We start from the raw sequence: 23,802 nt of genomic DNA, 5'->3' as shown, positions 1-23,802 counted from the left end.
TTGTTGCCTCTCTTCAGTATACTCACAACCTCCCATAGATGACATGTCATCACAAACCATAAGGTCTGTAGCACACAATGAGTCAGGGACACCCAACATTGTGTAGTGGGGCGGGGAAGAGGTGGACGCCTTCAAAACAGGATTTAAGGGGGGCTTAAGTGTTGCATGCACCTACTATGTGCCCTGTGAACAGTGTATGGCATTTCATTCATAGAGAGGAAATTATACCTCTAAAGTAGGAGTGGCATTAATACATTCATCAAGATGAGAACAGATTCTGGCAGGTTTGCAAAAAAGCCAGGAGAATATTTTGGGTATGTGGTTAAAAAGACATCTTTATCTTGTCCAATCCTTTTTTTAAACCTCTTCTCAGCGGTGTTTCAGAGTAGCAGCCGTGTTAGTCTGTATTCGCAAAAAGAAAAGGAGTACTTGTGGCACCTTAGAGACTAACAAATTTATTAGAGCATAAGCTTTCATGAGCGATGAAGTGAGCTGTAGCTCATGAAAGCTTATGCTCTAATAAATTTGTTAGTCTCTAAGGTGCCACAAGTACTCCTTTTCTCAGCGGTGTGTGTCTCCATTCACAGCATCTTTCCAGAAAGTGGAGACTACCTGAAACATAAAATGTGTTTGAATTTTGACAACTTCTCTCCTTCAGCAAACAGTTTTGAGAGTCAGCATGAATTGAGGGGACTGAAAATGCAGGGTCTAGAACCTACAAACTCCTGCATGCTAATCCCAGTTCTGCACTAACAAACTGCGTGGCTTTGGGCAAATCATGTAACCTCTTTCCTTCAATTTTCCAAGTAAAACTGGATATTTCTTACCTCTCTCCATCCCTCCTGGGAGTGCAGTGTTGATTACAGTAGCCAATGTATATACACCACCCAACTCTGAAAATGGAAAGCACTAGTATTTTCAAGTCTGCAAGATGCTATAGTTAGTCTGCTTGCAAGGGCCTGCAGGAAAGGGAACTGCAACACACTTACTTCCATATGAATTGTTTATTGAATAAATACATGCATCATAATGTAGAATTACATGAGCAAAAAAGGCAATCTGTACAAAATAGATCACACTTTGTTCTCATTTCAACTCTCACCAACTGCCCCATCTCTGCTAAAGAAAGGATTCCAAACAAAAGATTCATCTCTTTTACTCCAAGTGACACACGGTGATTTGTGTTTGGATTATGCCAGCTCTGAATTTAAGAGTGCTGGTCTTCTTCCCAGTGAAGCGCAGCATTTCTAAAAAACATTTCCATACCACAGAACATAAATGTTGGTAAATACAGCTAACAAAGCTCATTTTTGTTTTAAAATATATTTTCAACACCTTTATATGTTCATATGCTAAGGCACGGGATAAACAAACAAACCACATGGAAAGCTAATCAGCTGACATTCAAACCTTGACTTACTAACGAGACAGGTTTTTTTTGGACCAAAAGGAAAAATAAGCATCCTTGCTTTTTTCTTTTCCCAAACAAAAGAACAAGCCAGGACTAACAGTTACTATGACACACAGATTTTTTTTCCGCACTACTGAGGGCAGAAGACGACATTCTTACTTGGACAGAATTGTTCTGATCCATTTTTTACGCAAGGCCAGATTTTCGTAAAGCACCCAGTGGTGACTACTGAGAACAAACAGAAGCTGTTGGGTGCTCAATTATTTTGAAAATGTGGCCTCTTTATTTTAGGTACCTAAGTGAAGCTGGGCTATATTGAAAATCTAGGCCCAAAGGTGAGTGCTGAGCTATTTTGAAAATCGGTACTATAAATTCTACATTCACTTTGTCCTCCATTTTGTGTTACTACCTCTTGTCTTTACCACAAACACCACGTTTTCCCCCTACAGACTAAAGAAGGAAAAACATGCAGTTATTTGTGATCCAGCACAAAGTCTAACTTCTTCCTTAAGTTAGCATTTAGAGTTGAACCATAGTGGGGCTGAAAATTTAGCCTTTAGATACGGACTGAACTCCTTGATGTCACTGGTCATGGTGTTAACCAGAGCTTTCAACTACATTTATACCAAAAATCCTTCCTCCTAGAAGCTGAACTGAGGCAAAAGGCATGCCACTGAGCTACACCTCCCTTTCTTATATCAGCTCTTACTTTCTGCACCTTCATTTGCATCTACATCAATTCTGTCTCTGTTCCTCCTCCCTACAGTGTAAAGAGATTAATGACTATTCCACAAAGAAAGTTATATTTCGTAATATATTCCATTGTGTGTGTAGATAATGAATGTGTGTACATATTTATACATACCCATTAATATAGAGTGTAACCTTTAGTGAACTTGAACAAGAGGCAGGCTTGTTATATGAAGTGGGAAATTCTCCAGTTTTCTTATGGTTATAGGGCTCTCTGTACAGCTCAGTCCTGCAGTCTAAATGCTTGCAAAACTCCCAGTTAGAGTTTTGTCTGCTGATGTTGTTCTGTGAAATAAAATGACCTCACTATAAAAGAGTTCCACTGTATATATAAGTATGTGTGTAATAGATAAATTGTGTGAAAACACAGATTGACATCAAACTAAAATGGGTGATGCTTAATTTTGATGGAAACAACAGGCTACGTCTACGGTAGGCACTTTGGTTTATTTAGTAATGTAGGTATATTCTACATCTAGAATTAAGGTTCTGTCAGTAATTATATTATAAAGCTATTTTTTCAGGAGTTTATTCTGCCTTAAAAATTCTTTCTTGACTAAGACTCAATTCCAGACTCTTAACTAAATACTACACTTCTGTTGTCTAATTGCATATTTACCCAAGATCATGAGGCTAACGGCTCTAAAAGAGCTGCACTGGTCTCTTGCGTTCATAATGCACATTTTATAACAGTCTGAGAAAGCTTTCAAAAAGGAAAACAAATTGGATACAAAAACAGTCCTCCTGTGATTCAGAGCAGGAAGGTTGTAGTGGCTTGTCCTCAACTCTCAATTGTCTATTTTCTTGCTGGTGTGTGTTATCTACATTGTTGTGGGTCCTGGTAGAAGAATACAGCAATGTTTCAAAATAACCTACCTGGCACATGGTAGTAGTGGGGGTGCATTTTGCCTCATGTACCCAGTACATTAGGCAGCAATGAAGCAATTACGGAAAGAGTGTCAACTCTGGATTTCATGGTGTTTTTTTTCCAGTTTGTGCTCCACTTTAATATTATACATATTCTGTATAATAAAAAGACTACTGTGTCTATTTGATGAGCCTGAATTATAAGATGCTTCATATACCTTATTTGTCAACGTTTAATGACAATGCAATTGTTAGGATAGTCCACGAGTGGTTATTTATGAGACCTGGTTTCTAATATGGAAGGTGACTGTCCTCGCCATTCTTTCAGAAGATCATAGGTACAGTGCTATAAATTATGGGGAATAAATTACACCAATAAGAAATAATAAGTCAATCTGCATAATAAAATATTGTACTGTTTATAAGTCTTCATTCCTGCATCAAATGAAACCCCAGATTTATATGCTGAGATTCATGGACCATGACAATCCTTTCTTCATATGTTTCTAGAATTCTCAACTCTAAAACACATTTATTATATTCTCTAGAATGACTTTCCAATAATACATTTCTATATAAATATTAAAATATTATGTTGTGTATGTTTTCTTTTACTAGCCTTACAGGGCCAGAATCACACTGTCAAATCTTAATAATGTCTTTCAATTAAAAAAAATCCACAAAATTAATAATTTTAAGACCATTTTGCTGCAAGGGCAAAACTAGATCTGTCCAAAGAATTTAACATGCATTTAGAAGAAAATATCTATATCCTTGATCTGTTTTCTTCTGACTTCAAACCAGGATGGAAAAATTATATAAAAAAAATAGTATATATTTACATGGTACAGTGTACCTCAGAGATATATAAAACAAGGCAGGAAAACAGCAGAACAGCATCTTTTCACTTTCTAATAGGTACAACTGCCATAAAGTTCAATTTAAACACAAGAGGTTACTCTACCATACCATTGCACATTACAGTAACATCATGAAAAGTAGTTCAGCAAATTAAAATATGAAGTTTAACAATAAGATTAGCTAAATCTACATATATGTCCAAGTGTTATAAAACTATTGGGGTGTGTCTAATAAGTAAATAAATGAAGCTATAAAAATAATATTGATACATCTGTGAGAACAATGCCTTTAAAATATATAAAGGTTAGCAAAAGTATGCTAGGGGGAACTCCTGGTGTCTAACGGCGCCTAGGTTACAACATGTGGCTTTGTACCATCTTCTGTTAAGTCATACCTAAAAAGGGACAGAGCAAAGGGGAATTATTATTTAAAGTAGAGTTATGTTATTGAAAACCCACCAAAACATTACCATACTCACCACTGGGTCCAGCCTTTGGTGAGTTCTTCAGATGCCAGAGGTATCAATAACTGTGAGAGGGATGTTAAATAGACAATCAATGCACTGGGTGTATATTTAAGTCTAAACTTCTCTTTAAATGGTCAGAATTTGACACTGGGCTACACTGAAAGCAATATTGCCAGCAGAGAGAATTTTACACACATGCTGGCATATGTATTTGATACTGGTTGATTTCTAGAGGAGGTTTAAGTTGTTGATTTTGATCTATAAGTAGTTTGGGTCCAGGCCACTTGAAAGATCAACTTTCGCTCCTGTGATATCACGGCAGCTCTGATTGGCTGATATGCTCATGCTAAAAGCCCCCTAGTTTAAATGGGAGGAAGCTGGCAGCAGACAATTCATTGTGAATGGTCGTCAGGTCTGGAATGCCTTACTCGTTCCATCAGAGCCCAGATCTGGTGACTTCTTGCCTGTTTTTCCCCAAAACCTTTCCTGGGCTTTGTGGAGATTAAAGAGGTCTTACAGGATGGTGAACTGGGTTGACAGATTAACTTGTTCAGGGACACAGAAGGTCTTTGACAGAGGTTCTCTTCATGTCTTTGTACATTTTGTTATTTTAATTACTTTGTGTGAGAATTTCTTGTGTGTACTTTGAAAAGTGCTTTGAAAAGTTCAGTTCCACACCAAGTAAACATACCCTTACAATGGCCCTACAATTACTTGCAGGAATAATAATTTAAAGGAAATCAAGTGGCTCAGATCCCATTTTCAGGATCTGCAATACTGGGAGACCATTTTCTGGAATTTCATCCATGTTCTATTACCCCTTATCTGTCTGTACCATCACTAAGTCAGGCATTTAGAGCACTAGAGCATTTCTGCAGGAGTGTATTATCCTCCCACTTTCTGCCATCTCCTGGTCTGCCATTCTTCCCACCCCTTGTCATTTGTTCCTGTCCTCACTGAGGCTTGAGGTATAGAATGCTACTGATTTTGAAAAACAATAGTTCTGAACCAGGCACTCATCAATCAGGCTTAGGCCCAAGGGTTTTAGTCTTTATAGCTGTGACCTGCTACATGACATTTTTCAGCTTGTTTTCAGCTTACCTTGCCAAGCAGCCCTTTGTCTTTGGACAAGAAACCTCCACTGTTCTTCACTGCTACATCTAGTGTCCTCCTCTGCACGTCAGGCAGAGAAACACTGAAATCAAAGCTAACATGGAAAAATATTGTTTTAGTGTGGATTTCGTGCCTGAAACATGTAATATGCTTTGAACTGTGCTAGTTTTGTTGCTGCTACTAAACACCACAATTCTCATTGACCCATTTCTAGAGCATTTCTTTTAAACCACAAAATAAAAGCACACAAAAAATAAGGTATGGGCTAGAAAGGAAGAAAAAGAAGGAAGAGAGGAGGATAATCCCACTGTCCTGTCCAACATTTCACTTCAATAAAGTGTTCAAGGCTTAAATCAAATGTTCAGAGCTATAGGGTTTGATCCTGTTCCTAGCACCTAGTGCTAATCAGTGGGCTGATGACTGGTTATCTTGGGGGAAATAGGAGGAGGAATCCTACTCTCCAGGCTGTAGTACTGCTTCTCATTTTATAATCAAGATTCAAGGCTGCATCAGACTCCATGGCTCAATGTCCCCATTCTCCAGGGAGAAACAGCTGCTGGGTCTGTACAGCAGCAGAGCCACTGGCCCGCATGCCCTTCTGTCAGAGTCCCTCCCCAATTCTTCCCCACAACAGCACACAAAGAACCAAGCAGACTCTGAAATCCTCCCCACTCACAGAGTGGAATGCATTTTGTTGCTTTACATCTGGGACCTCTGCACTTCTGGAGAGTGAGGGAAGCCTCTATACCATAATGACTCCAGCTATGCATTCACATCTATTGTCACCTCTGCTCTGTAAAGCATTTTGTTTTGTCAAAAAAAAGAAACTCAGATCTGTCACCTGAATGGGGGAGGATGGAGATGTAGTCTTTGAGAAGCCTCCGTGGATTTTAACAACCATCTTGTTTTTCTTGTCTATTTTAAAAGATCTAAAAACGAGGGCTCTGGTAGCAAAGTGGACTGATGCTACTCTAACATTTGACTGACTGAAGATAGTCCCCTCCTTCCATCATACAAAAGACCAGATGTGCTGGTCTACTGACCTGGCTACAGGGAAATGCCAAGCACCCTAGCATTCCCTGCTACAGTCCCAAATCTTTGTAAGGACTAAGCAAGGGTTACTGTCGGGAGCTCATTTGTGTGGAGGGTGCACTTGGGACTGAGACACTTTGGCCATTCTAAAAAGGGAAGATCTTGTTTCCAGATTGGCTTTGTAAGGGAGAAGGCTTGCAAGGCAATAATCCTCACAGGAAACATGCCACTTTGAAAGGCCCTCTTCTGCCTCAGTATTGGCATGCTGGCAAAGAGACCGAGTTCCAGGCAGAATTATGACAGAGGCAGGAAAAGGAGCCACTATTTAACATCCTCAGCCTATGACTGCCCCATGTTGCTCAGAAGACTGGGAGTAACCTCAGCTTTCTTTTGTGTTTTTAGGCTTTGATTTATTATTTTTGTGCCTTGATTTTCTGTTTACAGGTTTAATGTATACATATGTTCCATAATGTATAATGTTGCTCTTTCTGTGGTGCCAAACGCCAACTGTGGATTACTATTTTTTGCCAGTAAACCTTAGTTTCTACAATACCACAAGTCAAGCTAGTGCAGTGCACATACGCAATATCACACCTTGAATAAGAAACGCGTTCTAGAAAACCAAATTCTGATCTTATTCCATCGCTTATTTTCAAAGCTCTGAAATACTGATTTAAACAGCAGAATTCTCTCTGATGTAGCCTAAATCTCTTATCTACATTGCAGATCTGTGCTATGTATTCTTCATATACAATGTCCATCAATGTCAGTGTGGACTGAAGAGGAAAATTTTGCCCCAAGTCTTCCCTACTCCCTGAAGCAGAAGCAAATCCATATATTTTTTTAATTCATGAAACCAATCAACATGGAAAGCAGACTATTTATAATGCAATATATAGGAACAGACACAACTCTGTTATTTTAAACCTATCTTATGTTCACAAGAGATATTTGTAAGTTTTAAACTTTTAATCATTTTAACACAAAAACCAATAAAAGTTAACTTGGTTATTTGTTGGTTCTCAAGAGAGTTAGAACACAGAGTGAAATTGTTGGTTACAATGAAGCTTATAAGAAATTTAATGTTTGAAAGTCTTACAAATTCATATAAAAATCTAATTTCACTTATACCAACATCATATTTACAAAGGGCATGGATGTTGCCCTGATACCTTTGTTAATTGGTCTTGATCTGAATCAGCCTCAAAATACAAACAATACTTTTAGGTCCTACCTACATTAGGCAAATTTTTTCAGAAGTTTCCCACTGCTACTAACACCTGTTTGTCTCTAAAGGTATTACGAATGGTGAGAGCCATAATGTAGACACCTCACTAGCTGCTAACATGACTTGTATAAATGTGTTAATTAGAACTTCTCTGAGCAAGATTAGATGACATAGAGCTTAAAATGCCAGTCAGCTGCCCATCTAGGGCTCTCAATGTTCCTAATAAAGAAAAGGAGTACGTGTGGCACCTTAGAGACTAACAAATTTAGTAGAGCATAAGCTTTCGTGAGCTACAGCTCACTTCATCGGATGCATTTGGTGGAAAAAACAGAGGAGAGATTTATATACACACACACAGAGAACATGAAACAATGGGTTTATCATACACACTGTAAGGAGAGTGATCACTTAAGATAAGCCATCACCAACAGCAGGGGGGGGAAGGAGGAAAAACTTTCATGGTGACAAGCAGGTAGGCTAATTCCAGCAGTTAACAAGAATATCAGAGGAACAGTGGGGGGTGGGGTGGGAGGGAGAAATACCATGGTGAAATAGTTTTACTTTGTGTAATGCCTCATCCATTCCCAGTCTCTATTCAAGCCTAAGTTAATTGTATCCAGTTTGCAAATTAATTCCAATTCAGCAGTCTCTCGTTGGAGTCTGTTTTTGAAGCTTTTTTGTTGAAGTATAGCCACTCTTAGGTCTTAGGTCTGATCAACATCCTCTACAGCAAACAGGGAAAGATTAAGAATGAGCTCTCAAAACTGGATACTCTCATAAAGAACCAACCTTCCACACAAACTTCCTCGTGGCTGGACTTTACAAAAACTAGACCAGCCATTTACAAAACACACTTTGATTCTCTACAAAAGAAAAAGGACACTAAGCTATCTAAACTACTATATGCCACAAGGGGCCACAACAATGGTTCCCGTAACCCACCCAGCAATATTGTTAATCTATCCAACTATACTCTTAGCCCAGCGGAAGAATCTGTCCTATCTCGGGGCCTCTCCTTTTGCCCCTCCACCCCCACGAACATGATACAGTTCTGTGGTGACCTAGAATCCTATTTTCGACGTCTCAGACTCAAGGAATATTTCCAACACACCTCTGACCAACATATTAACCCACAGAGACCTTCCTGCCAACACTACAAAAAGAAGGATTCTAGGTGGACTCCTCCTGAAGGTCGAAACAGCAGCCTGGATTTCTACATAGACTGCTTCCGCCGACGTGCACGAGCTGAAATTGTGGAAAAGCAGCATCGCTTACCCCATAACCTCAGCCATGCAGAACACAGTGCCATCCACAGCCTCAGAAACAACTCTGACATCATAATCAAAAAGGCTGACAAAGGAGGTGCTGTCGTCATCATGAATAGGTCAGAGTATGAACAAGAGGCTACTAGGCAGCTCTCCAACACCACTTTCTACAAGCCATTACCCTCTGATCCCACTGAGAGTTACCAAAAGAAACTACAGCATTTGCTCAAGAAACTCCCTGAAAAAGCACAAGAACAAATCCGCACAGACACACCCCTGGAGCCAGGACCTGGGGTATTCTATCTGCTACCCAAGATCCATAAACCTGGAAATCCTGGACGCCCCATCATCTCAGGCATTGGCACCCTGACAGCAGGATTGTCTGGCTATGTAGACTCCCTCCTCAGGCCCTTCGTTACCAGCACTCCCAGCTATCTTCGAGACACCACCGATTTCCTGAGGAAACTACAGTCCATTGGTGATCTTCCTAAAAACACCATCCTAGCCACTATGGATGTAGAAGCCCTCTACACCAACATTCCACACAAAGATGGACTACAAGCCGTCAGGAACAGTATCCCCGATACTGTCACGGCTAACCTGGTGGCAGAACTTTGTGACTTTGTCCTGACCCATAACTATTTCACATTTGGTGACAATGTATACCTTCAAATCAGCGGCACTGCGATGGGTACCCGCATGGCCCCCACAGTATGCCAACATTTTTATGGCTGACTTAGAACAACGCTTCCTCAGCTCTCGTTCCCTAATGCCCCTACTCTACTTGCGCTACATTGATGACATCTTCATCATCTGGACCCATGGAAAAGAAGCTCTTGAGGAATTCCACCATGATTTCAACAATTTCCATCCCACCATCAACCTCAGCCTGGACCAGTCCACACAAGAGATCCACTTCCTGGACACTACGGTGCTAATAAGCGATGGTCACATAAACACCACCCTATATCGGAAACCTACTGACCGCTATTCCTACCTACATGCCTCTAGCTTTCATCCAGATCATACCACTCGATCCATTGTCTACAGCCAAGCGCTACGATATAACCGCATTTGCTCCAACCCCTCAGACAGAGACAAACACCTACAAGATCTCTATCATGCATTCCTACAACTACAATACCCACCTGCTGAAGTGAAGAAACAGATTGACAGAGCCAGAAGAGTACCCAGAAGTCACCTACTACAGGACAGGCCCAACAAAGAAAACAACAGAACGCCACTAGCCATCACCTTCAGCCCCCAACTAAAACCCCTCCAACGCATCATCAAGGATCTACAACCTATCCTGAAGGACGAGCCATCGCTCTCTCAGATCTTGGGAGACAGACCAGTCCTTGCTTACAGACAGCCCCCCAATCTGAAGCAAATACTCACCAGCAACCACACACCACACAACAGAACCACTAACCCAGGAACCTATCCTTGCAACAAAGCCCGTTGCCAACTCTGTCCACATATCTATTCAGGGGATACCATCATAGGGCCTAATCACATCAGCCACACTATCAGAGGCTCGTTCACCTGCGCATCTACCAATGTGATATATGCCATCATGTGCCAGCAATGCCCCTCTGCCATGTACATTGGCCAAACTGGACAGTCTCTACGTAAAAGAATGAATGGACACAAATCAGACGTCAAGAATTATAACATTCAAAAACCAGTTGGAGAACACTTCAATCTCTCTGGTCACTCGATCACAGACCTAAGAGTGGCTATACTTCAACAAAAAAGCTTCAAAAACAGACTCCAACGAGAGACTGCTGAATTGGAATTAATTTGCAAACTGGATACAATTAACTTAGGCTTGAATAGAGACTGGGAATGGATGAGTCATTACACAAAGTAAAACTATTTCCCCATGGTATTTCTCCCTCCCACCCCACCCCCCACTGTTCCTCTGATATTCTTGTTAACTGCTGGAATTAGCCTACCTGCTTGTCACCATGAAAGGTTTTCCTCCTTCCCCCCCCTGCTGTTGGTGATGGCTTATCTTAAGTGATCACTCTCCTTACAGTGTGTATGATAAACCCATTGTTTCATGTTCTCTGTGTGTGTGTATATAAATCTCTCCTCTGTTTTTTCCACCAAATGCATCCGATGAAGTGAGCTGTAGCTCACGAAAGCTTATGCTCTAATAAATTTGTTAGTCTCTAAGGTGCCACACGTACTCCTTTTCTTTTTGCGAATACAGACTAACACGGCTGCTACTCTGAAACCAATGTTCCTAATATCAGTGGAGTCAAATCAGTTAGCAGCAGTGAGACACATCTGAAAACTTTCAGCTCTAAAGAAATGTCTTTAGGCTGTGTTTGCACTAGCAAAAGTGGGACTTCTAATTCATCAGTGTTAACAACAGTGGAAGCTCTATAACAGATCAAGATCAAGGATTAAATTATATGGCGATAAAGACAAGTGCCCTGTCTACACTACTGTTTCCACCAATTCCCATTGGTAGAAGAGACTGGTGGTGAATTACAGGGCCAAATTTTTGTCAGACTAGACAAGGCCTTACTGAAGTCACTGGGAACAGACAGAGTAAAAAACAAAAACCTGAGTAAGAATCTAAGGACGACTCTTTGTTTGAAAACTTCCAGCCTACCTCTAGTTCATGCAATAGAAGTTTAACAGCTTTGCCTATTAGATAATGTAAAACTAGTAAACTGGAAATGCAACATACGTTTGATCGAACACTGGGTTTAATGTCTTCTTTGATACATGTGTTTTTCTTCTTCCTGATCTTCTCTTGTCAGGTAATAAATACATTCGGACATACGGGTCAGATCCTTCTTCTGAAAAGGCGATTAAATTTCTGTGATTAAAGAACCCAAAGAGAACCCCCACCCAAAAGAGAAAAACAGATTAGAACATATTTAGAGCTTGTTAAATACAACAAGGAGAAATGTGCTTGTTTCCTATTTGGCTGCACTTTTTTAGTCGACTTACACTTTCATCCTTTGTTAAATTAAGAAATTGCTGATGATTGGTTGGCCAAACAGTGACTAAGTGGGGACATGAAGTGAACTACAAGTATTTGAGTCATGTAGACATTGCAGAGGGAGAACTAAAGGTGATAGACACCTGGGAATGATGTGATGAATTGAACAGAACAATACCTGGAAAAAATTCCTAACAATTGAATACTTAACACTGTGGGAAAGTCTTCTAAAATAAGTGGAGAAAGCCCAAGTGCCTGCAAGATTTCAAACTAGGCTGGACAAAAAACTAACAAAACATACTCAAGGGAAAAATCCTGTATTGCAAGCGAGATTGATTACATGGCTTAACAGTAAGGCTAAGATTTTGTCATGCATATTTTTAGTAAGAGTCATGGACAGGTCACAGGCAATAAAGAAAAATTCACAGAAGCCATGACCAGTCCATGACCTTTACTAAAAATATGCGTCACAAAATGGGGAGCTGCAAGGTCACCACACTGCCTGCACAGGCCCCAGCTCAGAGCTGCAGGATCCTCCCCACACCTACTGTGGCCAGAAGCTGTGCGGCACCCATCCTCCCAGACGTTGTAGGTGGTGGGGGGACCCTGCAGCTCCCAGCCACTGTGGGCTTAAGTTACACAGCTCTCTGGAAGTCACGGATTCCGTGACAAAGTCGTAGCCTTACTTAACAGCAATTTTCCCTCTCTCTAACTTCTATAAAATTGTCACTGTAATTTAGAAGATTCAGATCATTCACTTAATCTCCTATATGTGTATCTATTATGTTTAATGTATGAAAACCTGCTGTGCTTTGAGCACCAAGCCAAGTGGAAATAAGCCTTTTGAAATGCATTAAGTTCTCCGACAGGTGAGTGTGAAGACAATAGTCAACTTTTTTGAGCTGTTTACTACCAGCATTGTATTTCTGCAGTGTTGGATGTTGTTACATTAGCAATAATTGCTTGTTAGTGGGTACTATTAATTGTAATACAGTAGTTCCCAGCAGCACTAATTGAGATCAGAGCCCTATTGTGATAGGTGCTGTATTAATACTTAGTAAGAGATAGTCCTGTTGTATTAATGTGGATAGAATATGTGGTCTAAAAGTATTACGCATGACCCAGTCACTGTCCAACATTACATAGTTTTAAACAAGGTTTGGCATTTGGTATACAGAGACCTCAGCCTGCTTAGTACCATGGCAAACACAGCATTAAAATCCTTTTAGCATTTTATTAGAGAAACAGAAAAAGAAAAAACAGTTAAAGTATTTGAGATACAAAATATTAAATAAGGTTTTCATTTTAACAACATCCCTTTTTCCCTTTCCCTTTAGCTGAAGAGAATTTTTAGAAGAAAACCTCCCCTTGTTTAACAGTTGCTTAGATGGTATCAAAGATGGTAATAACTGTTCTTCTGAGGAAAAGAGAAGAAGTTAGTTGAGCAGGGATAGTGCTGTTGTTGCGGCTGTTATTTAAGTCCAATTGTGTTGTCTAAGAAGACAAGACAAACAGGGAGAGAAAAGAATAGAAAAGATAGAAAATGCAGCTTCTGTCTCTGGTGCTGACTTGCACTTGCAATCTCACTGCTGGAAAAACACAGGCACAACAGATGGTCTTGTCAGCTACTCTGAGACCTGCCAAACTTGTATAAGGATCAGGCTGTTTAGGGCATTGCTTTTAGCTGATTCTCTAGTCACAGGCTTAGAGCAGTGTTGCAAAATATGTATTCTTGGGCAGCTAAGCTCATTAGAAAGAAGGAAACAAGAGAAAGATAGTAAAGAGGCAAAATAAGATAGGAAAGGAAAAGGACACATGGAGGAGGAGAAGAAACAACAAAGTTTCATATCCCAGGTGGTGATTGGGATTTAGCTGAAGATGGTGGAAGTGGCAATTTCATCTGGGTCCCTCTCTCTGGCCTGGCTTGGTCAGGACATTTATCAGGATTAGGAAGAAGGTGACCTGTGGCCACAAGAGATGGTGGGGAGATGTTGTGGCTCACTTCAGTAGCCATTTTTTCTCCTACTTTCTTTTAAGGGGAGAAAAGGGAATGCTGGATAGAATAGCCCATCCCCACATTATTTTGTCCACCAGTTAGGCCTAGTTTTCAACACATCAATTTTGGTTCACTGATTTCTGGTTCCACAATTCTCTTGTTTAACGAGCATGATCTTAACAAATTTGTAGGCCTAATTATCACAACAGTCCCTGCAGCATATAGTTTACATTGCAGTCTGAACAGATAAGACAGACAGGATGAGAAGGGAAAGGGGGGCACAGAGAGGTGAAGTAACTTGCCCAAGGTCACAGACCAGATGAGTGCTGGCTACACAGCCCAGGTCTTGACTCTCAGTCCATACCCCTATCCGCTAGACAATGCTGCCTCTCCAAATTGCACTGGGGTTTTGAATATCTTCTCACAAAGTGACAGCAGCTCCTACATGTGGCTTTCAGTTCCTGCTGATATAATCTGGATGTCACTGTTGAGAACTATCATCTAATGGCAGTAGTGGCAATTTTGTGATTTAGTCTGTCTACTACTGATGAGTACAACAGTATATGATTTTGGCATTTGCATATTATCATATTCTTAACATGTGGCCTTAAAAGAGCTCCAGCCAATCAGACCAGTCTAAGGATGGAAGAAGAGACTGGACATTGGTAGCCATGCCAAGCGTCATGCAAAAATATACAGTTTGATATGCTGTGTTTACCTGCAGGAATGCACCACCACAATAAGTTTGTTTCTTTGTGAGCTGTGACGAATTGTCAACTGAATTTGCCCTAATGGAGACTGTCCCAGAGTTGTTCCACTGTGAAAAGAAATAGAACATTACACACTATAAATGGCATATAAAAGAACCGATCAGTTGAATTACATATGCAGAGCAGAATGGTGGTTGTGCTTCTCCACACTATCTTTACTGAGAAGCATGAAGATCCTTTGAGAACTCCAAATACAGAAGAAAAATAAAAGGAAATTTAAAGAGCACTGAGGACTATTTGCTGCAATCCTCATTACTTTAATAGAAACTGAGTGGTTACTAAACATCCTAGATTTCACATTAAGTCCTTTAGCAGTCAACCCTGCCTTTCATCTACTCATAAAGACCAGACTCAACATAACTAACTGACTTTGTTACATTAATATTAGTAGGATCCCATGGAAAAGTGAGCTGCAATTCACTAGTCCATAATGAACTAATATTATATGGGCATTTCTTTAAAGAGTGGTTATGATGTGAAAGAGAACTGTAAAAATGGTACCTTCTTATTTGACCTATCTGCTTATTGTAGGTCTTCTCATTTGCATTCTTGCTTACTTTAATGATAAAAATAATTATTTCATTCCTCTTTGCACTGCATAGCCAATATCGCTATGGAGCATAAGCTGGAATTTATTCTACCTTGTACATTAACAAATTTAACAACTAAATTCTAATTGCAGAATCTTTCTTTCTGGGGAGTTAAGAAGCAGAAAGATCAGACACTGATTTTCAAACACCAAGCTGACTGCAGTCTTGGCAATTAGAAAAATCAAAATGAGTAGGCTCTTCCCTTTTGGTAGTGGTACTGACAGTGCTTTACAAGAGCAACTTAAGTGTATTGCAATAAACAAGTATTTAACACTCTACTTTTCAAGTTGTCGCAGTCTCTGACGTAGCTCCTGTGTGGCAATGGGCAGCGATATGTCTGAGGCTATACTTGGAGTTGGTTCTTTCACTGAGAGGTGGCTGGGAGAGTAGGCAATGTTGGAGGCAAGGAGACTGGAGGAGCTTCGGTTGAGATCTGTTGGCCACTGGGGACTGGCATTAGGAGGATGATTTTTTTCAGCTGTATCAGTATTTTTATCACTTTCGGTCACTGGGGAAGCTGGAACAGGTTTGTGTGAATCAGCTGGTGGTGAAACAGGGACCTGAGGCTTAAAAGAAGCTTTTCTTGAGTCTTTGGAAACAGAGGGCCTCTTTACTTGAGCTGAGTGTTGATGATCTGGAGACTGCTCTGGCTTTTCAAGAGACAGTATCTAGAGGCAGTAAAAACATTAGTGATCCACATGATAATATAGAAAACAAGAATACATATTTATTTCTACCAGATTTTTGGTACGGTAAAACATTTTTGGCATGCTTTTGTGCCTTCATTTAGCATTAGTCTAACTTTTATTCATGCTTGCTGTAATGGGAATACTTCCACACTGCAAAGCACAACACCTGGTTCTCTGTACGGAAATTGCATGTTAAAATTAATGAACTATTAAAACTACTCACTATTTTCCCCACTCATCTGGCATTTTCATCTTCATTATTCCTTCCCACAATATGGCGACTGCTGGTGCAAGAATCGTCTACTCTGCAGCTCTTGCCATGTGGAAAGCCTTCAAGTAGCTTTCTGCCTCATCTCTTTTCAAATTTCATCTTACATCAGATTTTTTTTCCTTCTTCTTGTCCATATCCCTTAATTTCACGCTCTTTAGATGTGCATTTCATGTATCCATCAATGTACAGTATATTTGCACCAGAATAGTCTAATTTATCCCCAATTTTTTATATTTAACTCTGCAAAGTATTTTGGGGATACAATCTGTATAAGAGATACTATCCAAAATAAAGTTGGATTTGAATGTATTGCAGTCTACTGTTAGTTATGCAATGTGCGGGGACAGAGCTCCCAATTCATCAGGACTCAAAACAGGGAGATCACCAATGTCCAACACAATGCATATCTATTCAGCTGTCTGCAACTTTATTTTGAAGTCACTTTTCTATGCCATTGACAAGCTGAGGACAACTCAGCACTAATGTTACAGAATATGCTTTTTGTAATTCTCAGTCTACATCATCAACAATGTTAATCTCTACCCTTCCACAACTGAGAACAGTACACAGTACAATATGTTGTCCTTTCTTTAAAGCCAGAAAATACAGGCTACACGCTATCTCAATTCAAACATATCCTTGGTAAAAACTAGTGCTGCCATATATAAAGTGTAAAAAAAGCTGAAGATGGCTGAGAACTTTAAAAACTGGGCTATTACAAAATGCAAATCCCAGTGATGATTCAACCCAGTGATATGTAAAACAAAAGCAGCTCTCAACCATGGTTGCAGTTGTTTCCATCACTTCACACTGACTCAGACATTCTAAATTTCAGACTAACACACAGAAAGTCCTGGAATCTTATTATATTCATGAATTTAAAAAGACCCTTATAATACCCTGAGTGCCATCTTCATGTTTATGGTGCTGTTTGGACCAGAATTGTTAAGCTGGAACCGCTGATGCATAGTTAGATCTTCACTTGCCAGCAGATGGCTCAGAGGAAGTTTGAAATTTCCCAAAGAACACTGATGTTGTTCATCCTTGACCTAGAGCAATACAGAAGACAACATGCTCAGCTTTATGAAAACACTCAAAAATAAAGTTATAATTTTAATGACAAGTTTTCATCATGTTCAGATATAGTTTGCCCTTAACCCAGATTTGGTGGGTCTATATTTATAGATGTGTCACTGAGGCAGGAAATATCAAAGAACCTTACGTGTTCAATATCCATTCACTCTCATCTCACCCCAACCTTCATTAGAAAGAAAACAGCCTAGCCTGAGCACTGATGCAAATAAGACAGAAGACCAATGATAATAGTTGTGTCCAGTTGGGTTGAGACTAAATTTATAAAGCTAGAGTTTTCTGACAGTCAATTATATCAGAAAAAAGTGAACTCAGCAGTTAAGGAACAGCATTAACTCAACATTCCCCATCTTCTCTAGATCCCTTCAGCTGTCCACATGAGGCCTCAAAAGCATGAAGGGGTGTAATAGTTGGCCAAAGTCGGGAAGATCTCATGGAGAGAGCAACATGAAGGACCTGGGCATGATAAACAGAATAATATTGCTTCTGTAAATTAGCGTGTTATTGAAAGAGCTGCTTGTTACAACTCAAGCACCCATCACAGAATGATTAATTTAGTACATAAAAATGTGAGACATCACATTTGGTATATAGTTGGCATGGGGAGTTTAGTTATAATTATTTTTTCTCCCTTTAACAAGCAAGCTCTCACAAAAGATTATCTTTATGCTGGTTCTTAAATATTGTTAAAGTTTAAATTGTAGTGCTTGTTACAATATCTCCATGATGTCTGGCTCGTTAAGAGCTTGTGAACTCTGGCTGCTAATCTGCAATGCTTTAGCAAAAAAGAATACATGAGGTCAAAGAGATACCACACCTCAACTTCAAGGTCCTGCCGTTTGGGATTGTGAATGAAGAAAGTGAAGTGTTCCTCCCATACAGGTTCATTGGTCTTATATCGAATCTGAAGGGGAAAAAAACCATGTTACATGTGGAGCATTTCTCTCAAACAAAGCTGGTGTTGAAGATGTTCCCTGTTTATACAACAATCATGTTAGGAACTTGATCTACCTAGAAAGGTGGCAAATGGGGTTAGCTCAAAGCACATATAGTTCAGTATATGTGCATATAGTCTATTTAATAAAACTTATTCTTAGGGCTTCTGTTTTTTGGGGTTTGTTAAATTTTTTAAAATATTTTTGTTTTTTAGGTAGATGTCCAAAAATCGGGGAGGAGGGTGTTGAGGCTTGTATATACTTTGTATATGCTGTATTGAGTTATGTATGAAGTTATGAATAATTATGTAAATGTAGAAACATTACTCATTAGAGTAGAACACACTGTAATGACTAATCTCTTTATAATGTTCCTAGTGCACTTTAATGTAGTACTGTTTCAAACAGCATTAAAGTGCACTAGGGAGCCTTTAGTGCGCATCAGCAGGGTCTACAAAGACCAATTAATGACGAACACATTACTACATTTTAAAAATCACGCCCCTGAAGTTTGCATTACTGCTCAGTGTAGACAAGCCCTTATTTACAATTAACATTTCTGGTGTTTTTTGAATGAACATTGATTTTTATTTATTTATTTATTTATTATTGGGGATGTTTTATCCATGTATATCAGTTACGACCTAAAATCAGAAGCCCTACTTATTTTGTAAGTTACATGGACTGAGAGTTTCACATTATTTCAATGTACTATATTGTGCAAAGTGTAATTCCAGTTGATGAACCTCCACCCCAGGTGGTGTTGGTCTATGAACAAAGTAACTTTACCATAAGGTTCCAATTTATCTTTAAACTGGTGATTGTTCTTTCCCAGTCTTTCTCAGTGTCAGTGGGTACACCAAGACTGGATGACACAACAAAACTGAATATCACTACTTCCAGTGACTGGTGAAAACTGTCACATCATTTCCAGAAAGCAGCATTTTTTTGGAAAGATTGACATTAAAAAGGGCTGTTATGTGGAGTTCAGGTTAACAATTTACTCGTGATCTATTTGTTAATATTCTCTTCCAGTTCTGAAATCAATATCTATATGAATGTTGCATGTACAACATGCTGTTGGTCTTCTGATAAAAATTTTCAATAAGGTATGTGAACATTGATATAAAAAGACAACCATCACTGGTAACGTGATCTCCAGTTTGGCCCATTGCATCTTTTGCTTAAAAATAGTCAGTTCCTTGTATTTATCTCACTGCTGTGTTGCTAATATTTGTCATTAATTTATTTGTTTTTATTTAAAGAAATTTTAGCGCTTGATCAATATTTGTGGAGACTGAAGTCCTATTTATCTATAGAACTAGTTTAGCACGTCTTTACAATGCAAGTTTCTATACTTAGTTCTACCAATGTGCTCTAACCCCAACCTAGAGAGAACACTGTTAGTGAAAAGAGAAGGTTACACACCCTGTGCAGTAACTGAAGTTCTTCAAGATGTGTGACCCTGTGCATGCTCCAGTTCAAGTGTTGGTGCGTCCCTGCGTCATTGATAGGAGAATTTCAGCAGCAGTGCCCTTCCGGGCATTGTGCCGTCCCCGTCTTTCGGCATCATTGACACCTTATCCAGCACGCATGACCTGACCCCTCACAGTTTCTTCTCTACCATAGAGTCCATAAATTGAACTCCGAAGTAGAAGGGAGGAAGGTGGGTAGTGGAGCACCCACAGGGACACACATCTCCAAGAACCTCAGTTATTGCACAGGGTGAGTAACCTTCTATTCTTTTCTGAATGCTGTCCCTATGGGTGTTCCATTTCAGAGGACTATAGAACAGTGTCTCACATTGTATAGAAGGGGCTTCGGAGTTGTCTGCATAATTGAAGAAAGCACTGTTAGACCTAGAAGTGTCACTGAGCCTGTGCTCTGGGCGATTGTGTAGTGTTTTATGAACGTATGTTCAGAGGCCCACGTGGCAGATCTACATATGTCTATGAGTGGTACATTGTTAAAAAAGGCTACTGAGGTTGCTATAGATGTGGTAGAATGAGTTCTGATCCCCGACAGGAGTTGTAAGTTGTTTTGCTGGTAACAGAGGTGAATGCACCCTGAGATCCATTTTGATAGCCTTTCTGGCAGATCCTTTAGAACATTCCATGGTGGAAAGGAAAAGCCTTGGAGATTTTCTGAAAGGCTTAGTTCTGTCAAAGTAGAACGCTAGTGCGTCTGATGTTTAGAGTATGTAGTAGAGCATTTTCTGCACTCTCATAAGATTTGGGAAAGAAAGCAGGGAAATGGATTGGATGGTTTATGTGGAAGGAGGATAATATTTTGGATGTGGTCTCAAGGTGACCATGTCCTTAATGAATATGGTATACAGCGGACATGCTACAAGAACTTCTATCTCACAGACATGACAGGCCGATGTAATAGCAACTAAGAATGCTATGTTCATTGATAGGTGCGTCAGTGAACAAGTTGGTAAGGGTTCAAATGGAGACCCGGTGAGGCATCATATCAGATTCAAGTCCCAAGGTGGCACGGGAGTGCATATTTCCGGGTAAACATTCTGAATGCTGCCCGTAAGGAAGCATTTGGTGATTGGATGCGCAAATAGCGATGCCGTGTCAATCTTATGATGCTGCAAGATGTACTTTGATCGAGCTAATAGATAACCCCAAGGTTTTTAGCTCCATGATATAGTCCAATATCAAGGTTAGAGATGTGGTAATTGTGGTAACATATTTGCCCTGACCCCACCATATGGAGAATCTCTTCCACTTCTGAAGATAAGTCTTGCATGTGGTTGTCCTCCTACTGTTTAGTAACATGTGCTTAACCTGTTCTGAGCAGGCTAATTCATCATGATCGAACCATGTAGGAGCCTTGTTTTCAGCTGAAGTCTCTCCAGGTTTTGGTGGTGAATCTGTCCAGTGTCCTGTGAGATGATTGCATCTGGAGTGGTAGAGTGCATGATGCACATACTGCCAACTGCAGCAGGTAAGAGTACCAAGTCTGTCTCGGTCACGTTGGGGCTAAAAGTATGACCTTTGTTTTGTTGATACATATTTTGTGTATCTGAGATGCTGAGATGCTGAAATTGTGTTGAATGCACCAATTCCACAGTTTCATGGCCTAGATTCATAGGTACTGGGGGGCCTGCTGCAATGCCTTCTATAGGTAGCCCAAGGGTCCCAGTGAGGCTATTACATGAGGAATGGCATGGTTGGGCCATCCATGTGTGCCCATACCATGGCTGAATGTCCTGCCTATATTGAGGCCTTGATCTTAGGGAATGTCTATCGGATCAGCGGGCAGCGATTGATCCAGCAGATAAATCAACCCCCAAGCGCTCTCCCGTTGACTCCAGTACTCCACCAGGACGAGAGGCACAGGCGGAGTTGACTGCAGTGAGCAGATCTAAGTACGTAGCTGAAGTTGCATAACTTAGATTGTTCCCCTCCCCAATGTAGACCAGGCCTTAGAGGTCCAGAGGTTGGCGTTTGTCGGTTGAGAGGAATGTTGCCAAGAAAAAAACACCCTTTTCCTCATTATCTTCCTCCTCACTGGAGAATGGAGGTGCTATTGGTAATATAGGCTATTCTGGTACTGTGCGCACCAGAGAGCTGTCAGTGCAAAAAAGTGGTGATTCTGGCATGGACGATACTAATATGTCCTTCTGATGAAGAAGGTGATGCAGTACTGGTGGTTTCGGCGCCAGAGTGGTTGATGCTGATGGATTCAGCGGTGCAGTCGACGGTGCTGATGGACTTGGCGGCAATTTGGTCGGTGCCGATGGCATCACAATTGAAGCGTTGGTTGAAGCTGATGGGGCAGATGATGGTGGCATAGCCTGTGTTGGCAGTTTCATCTCCTAAAGTGGTGTTGCTGCTGCTGCTACGGAGGATATAGGCTTACTCCTGCCTCTTGTCTCCATGCCTGTATACTGGCGATTAGCAGAGACCACAGTGCAGGTGGGGCTGTAGGATCCCGGTGCTTGATAGGTATTTACCTGTGGTGCGTTCAGTACTGAGCAGATTGATCTGGCTGGATACTACTTATTTTTGATCGGCTCTCTCGGAGGAGAAGTTGCTGCTCGTTTCCTCATTGATTTTTTTTAGAGGAGTGAGTCTTCCTCTGAGCAAAAGGTGAGGTCTCCAGAGATCTTTGTCCGGAGGGGGTCTGCTGCCCAGAGTCGGGGGCCAGGCGCAAAGATGACCCCATAAAGATGAGTTTGAGGCACATATCCCTGTCCCTCCTAGCTTGAGTCTTCAGTGAGCACATTTCTGAGGGATATGCAACTCACCCAAGTAGCGGAAGCCGCATAAGTGTTCGTTTGATATGGGCATGGCATCCTGGCATGACAGACAGCGCTTAAATCCTGGTAAACAAGGCATAACTGAAAAAGTGACGGTTCGTTCCAGGTATAGACACTAAAACAGTATATGAAAAAGAAAAAAAAATTTTTAAACTAAAGCAGAAGAGAAGAAAGGAGGTAAGTAACTGACTATTAACTATTTTAACACTAAAACAAGCTAATGTTGTGACACTGCTGGGAGCTCCGTCTCTGGCTGAAGACAGTTGAGAAGGAACTGAGGGATTCAGGTCGTGTGTGCTTGATGAGGTGCCAATGGTGCCACGAGACAGGAACAGTGCATATGTGACCCAGATGGCACTGCTGCTGGAATTCTCTAATCAACAGCACAGGGACGCACCAACACCTGAAGTGGAGCACCCAGAGGGACATCACTTGAAAAAGAACAGGTAGTTCTGATTATTATTATTTATGTATATTACCACAGTGCTGAGGAGCCCTAGTCATGGACTAGGACTCCACTGTATTAGGTGCTGTACAAACACAGACCAAAAAGGCAATCTCTGCGACAAAGAGTTTATAACCTATGTTCATGCTCATTCAGTCTCTGGCCTCTCTCTGAGAATGCCAGTAAGGATGCTAATTAGTGCCAATTGTGGGGGTGGTTTTTGGTTGGTTGGATAACTGGACATTAGACTGAGTCCACCAGCTCATTTCAGATAGATAAGACTAGGGGCTAAAGGCTTGGTAGTTCACTGCCAAGCACATATAGTTAAGGACTCAAATGTCTCTGAAAGAGCTAAGTGTTGAGAACAGTAGCTTACCTTACTTTCCTGTGCCTTGTGTCCAACTGACAATAAGACAAGAGGGTTGGGGTTGCTGTTTATCTTCTTTCCCGACTGATAAAGAGAAGAAAGTGTAAACTTCATCTTAAGACTATGCTATTACATTTCCCTCTACTTCAATTTCACTCCAGTATTTAATACCCCTCAGCCTTTGAACCCAATCTGTTTTTTTAAATATCAAAATTATATGCACTCTGCTATAAGCATTTTTACTATCCTCAGTATTTAACAGAAAGCATGATCTGCACACATTTACATGGTTGACAGCTTTTTAGCTGCTTAACATACAGCAACAATACAGACTCACCCATCCATAGTAGACTAATTTAAGAACAGTGCTACAAGCAAGTTGGGGTTTCAGAGTCCTTCCAACTGTTGTTCTCTCG

General features: G+C 40.5%; 1 protein-coding gene across 7 annotated transcripts in view; it reads right to left on the bottom strand.

Annotated features, from left to right (window-relative positions):
• Positions 1-989: 989 nt before the first annotated feature.
• ESYT2 (extended synaptotagmin 2) overlaps positions 990-23,802 on the bottom strand; it is a 151,545-nt gene continuing 128,732 nt past the window's right edge. For all 7 annotated transcript variants that reach the window (XM_038388302.2, XM_038388305.2, XM_038388303.2 and 4 more), the window contains 9 exons: positions 23,396-23,470; positions 18,181-18,267; positions 17,171-17,320; positions 15,591-15,979; positions 14,670-14,768; positions 11,698-11,829; positions 5,457-5,562; positions 4,368-4,417; positions 990-4,283 (listed from right to left, as the gene is read on the bottom strand). In XM_038388302.2, the coding sequence (XP_038244230.1) occupies positions 4,238-4,283; positions 4,368-4,417; positions 5,457-5,562; positions 11,698-11,829; positions 14,670-14,768; positions 15,591-15,979; positions 17,171-17,320; positions 18,181-18,267; positions 23,396-23,470 (1,134 nt within the window). In that variant the 3' untranslated portion in view covers positions 990-4,237. The remainder of the gene's footprint in view (positions 4,284-4,367; positions 4,418-5,456; positions 5,563-11,697; positions 11,830-14,669; positions 14,769-15,590; positions 15,980-17,170; positions 17,321-18,180; positions 18,268-23,395; positions 23,471-23,802) is intronic.

Source organism: Dermochelys coriacea, chromosome 2, assembly GCF_009764565.3.
Source record: "Dermochelys coriacea isolate rDerCor1 chromosome 2, rDerCor1.pri.v4, whole genome shotgun sequence".
NCBI classification, from domain to species: Eukaryota; Metazoa; Chordata; order Testudines; family Dermochelyidae; genus Dermochelys; species Dermochelys coriacea.
The sequence above is the reverse complement of the archived record's forward strand: the minus strand, read 5'-3'. Positions and strand labels throughout refer to the sequence as shown.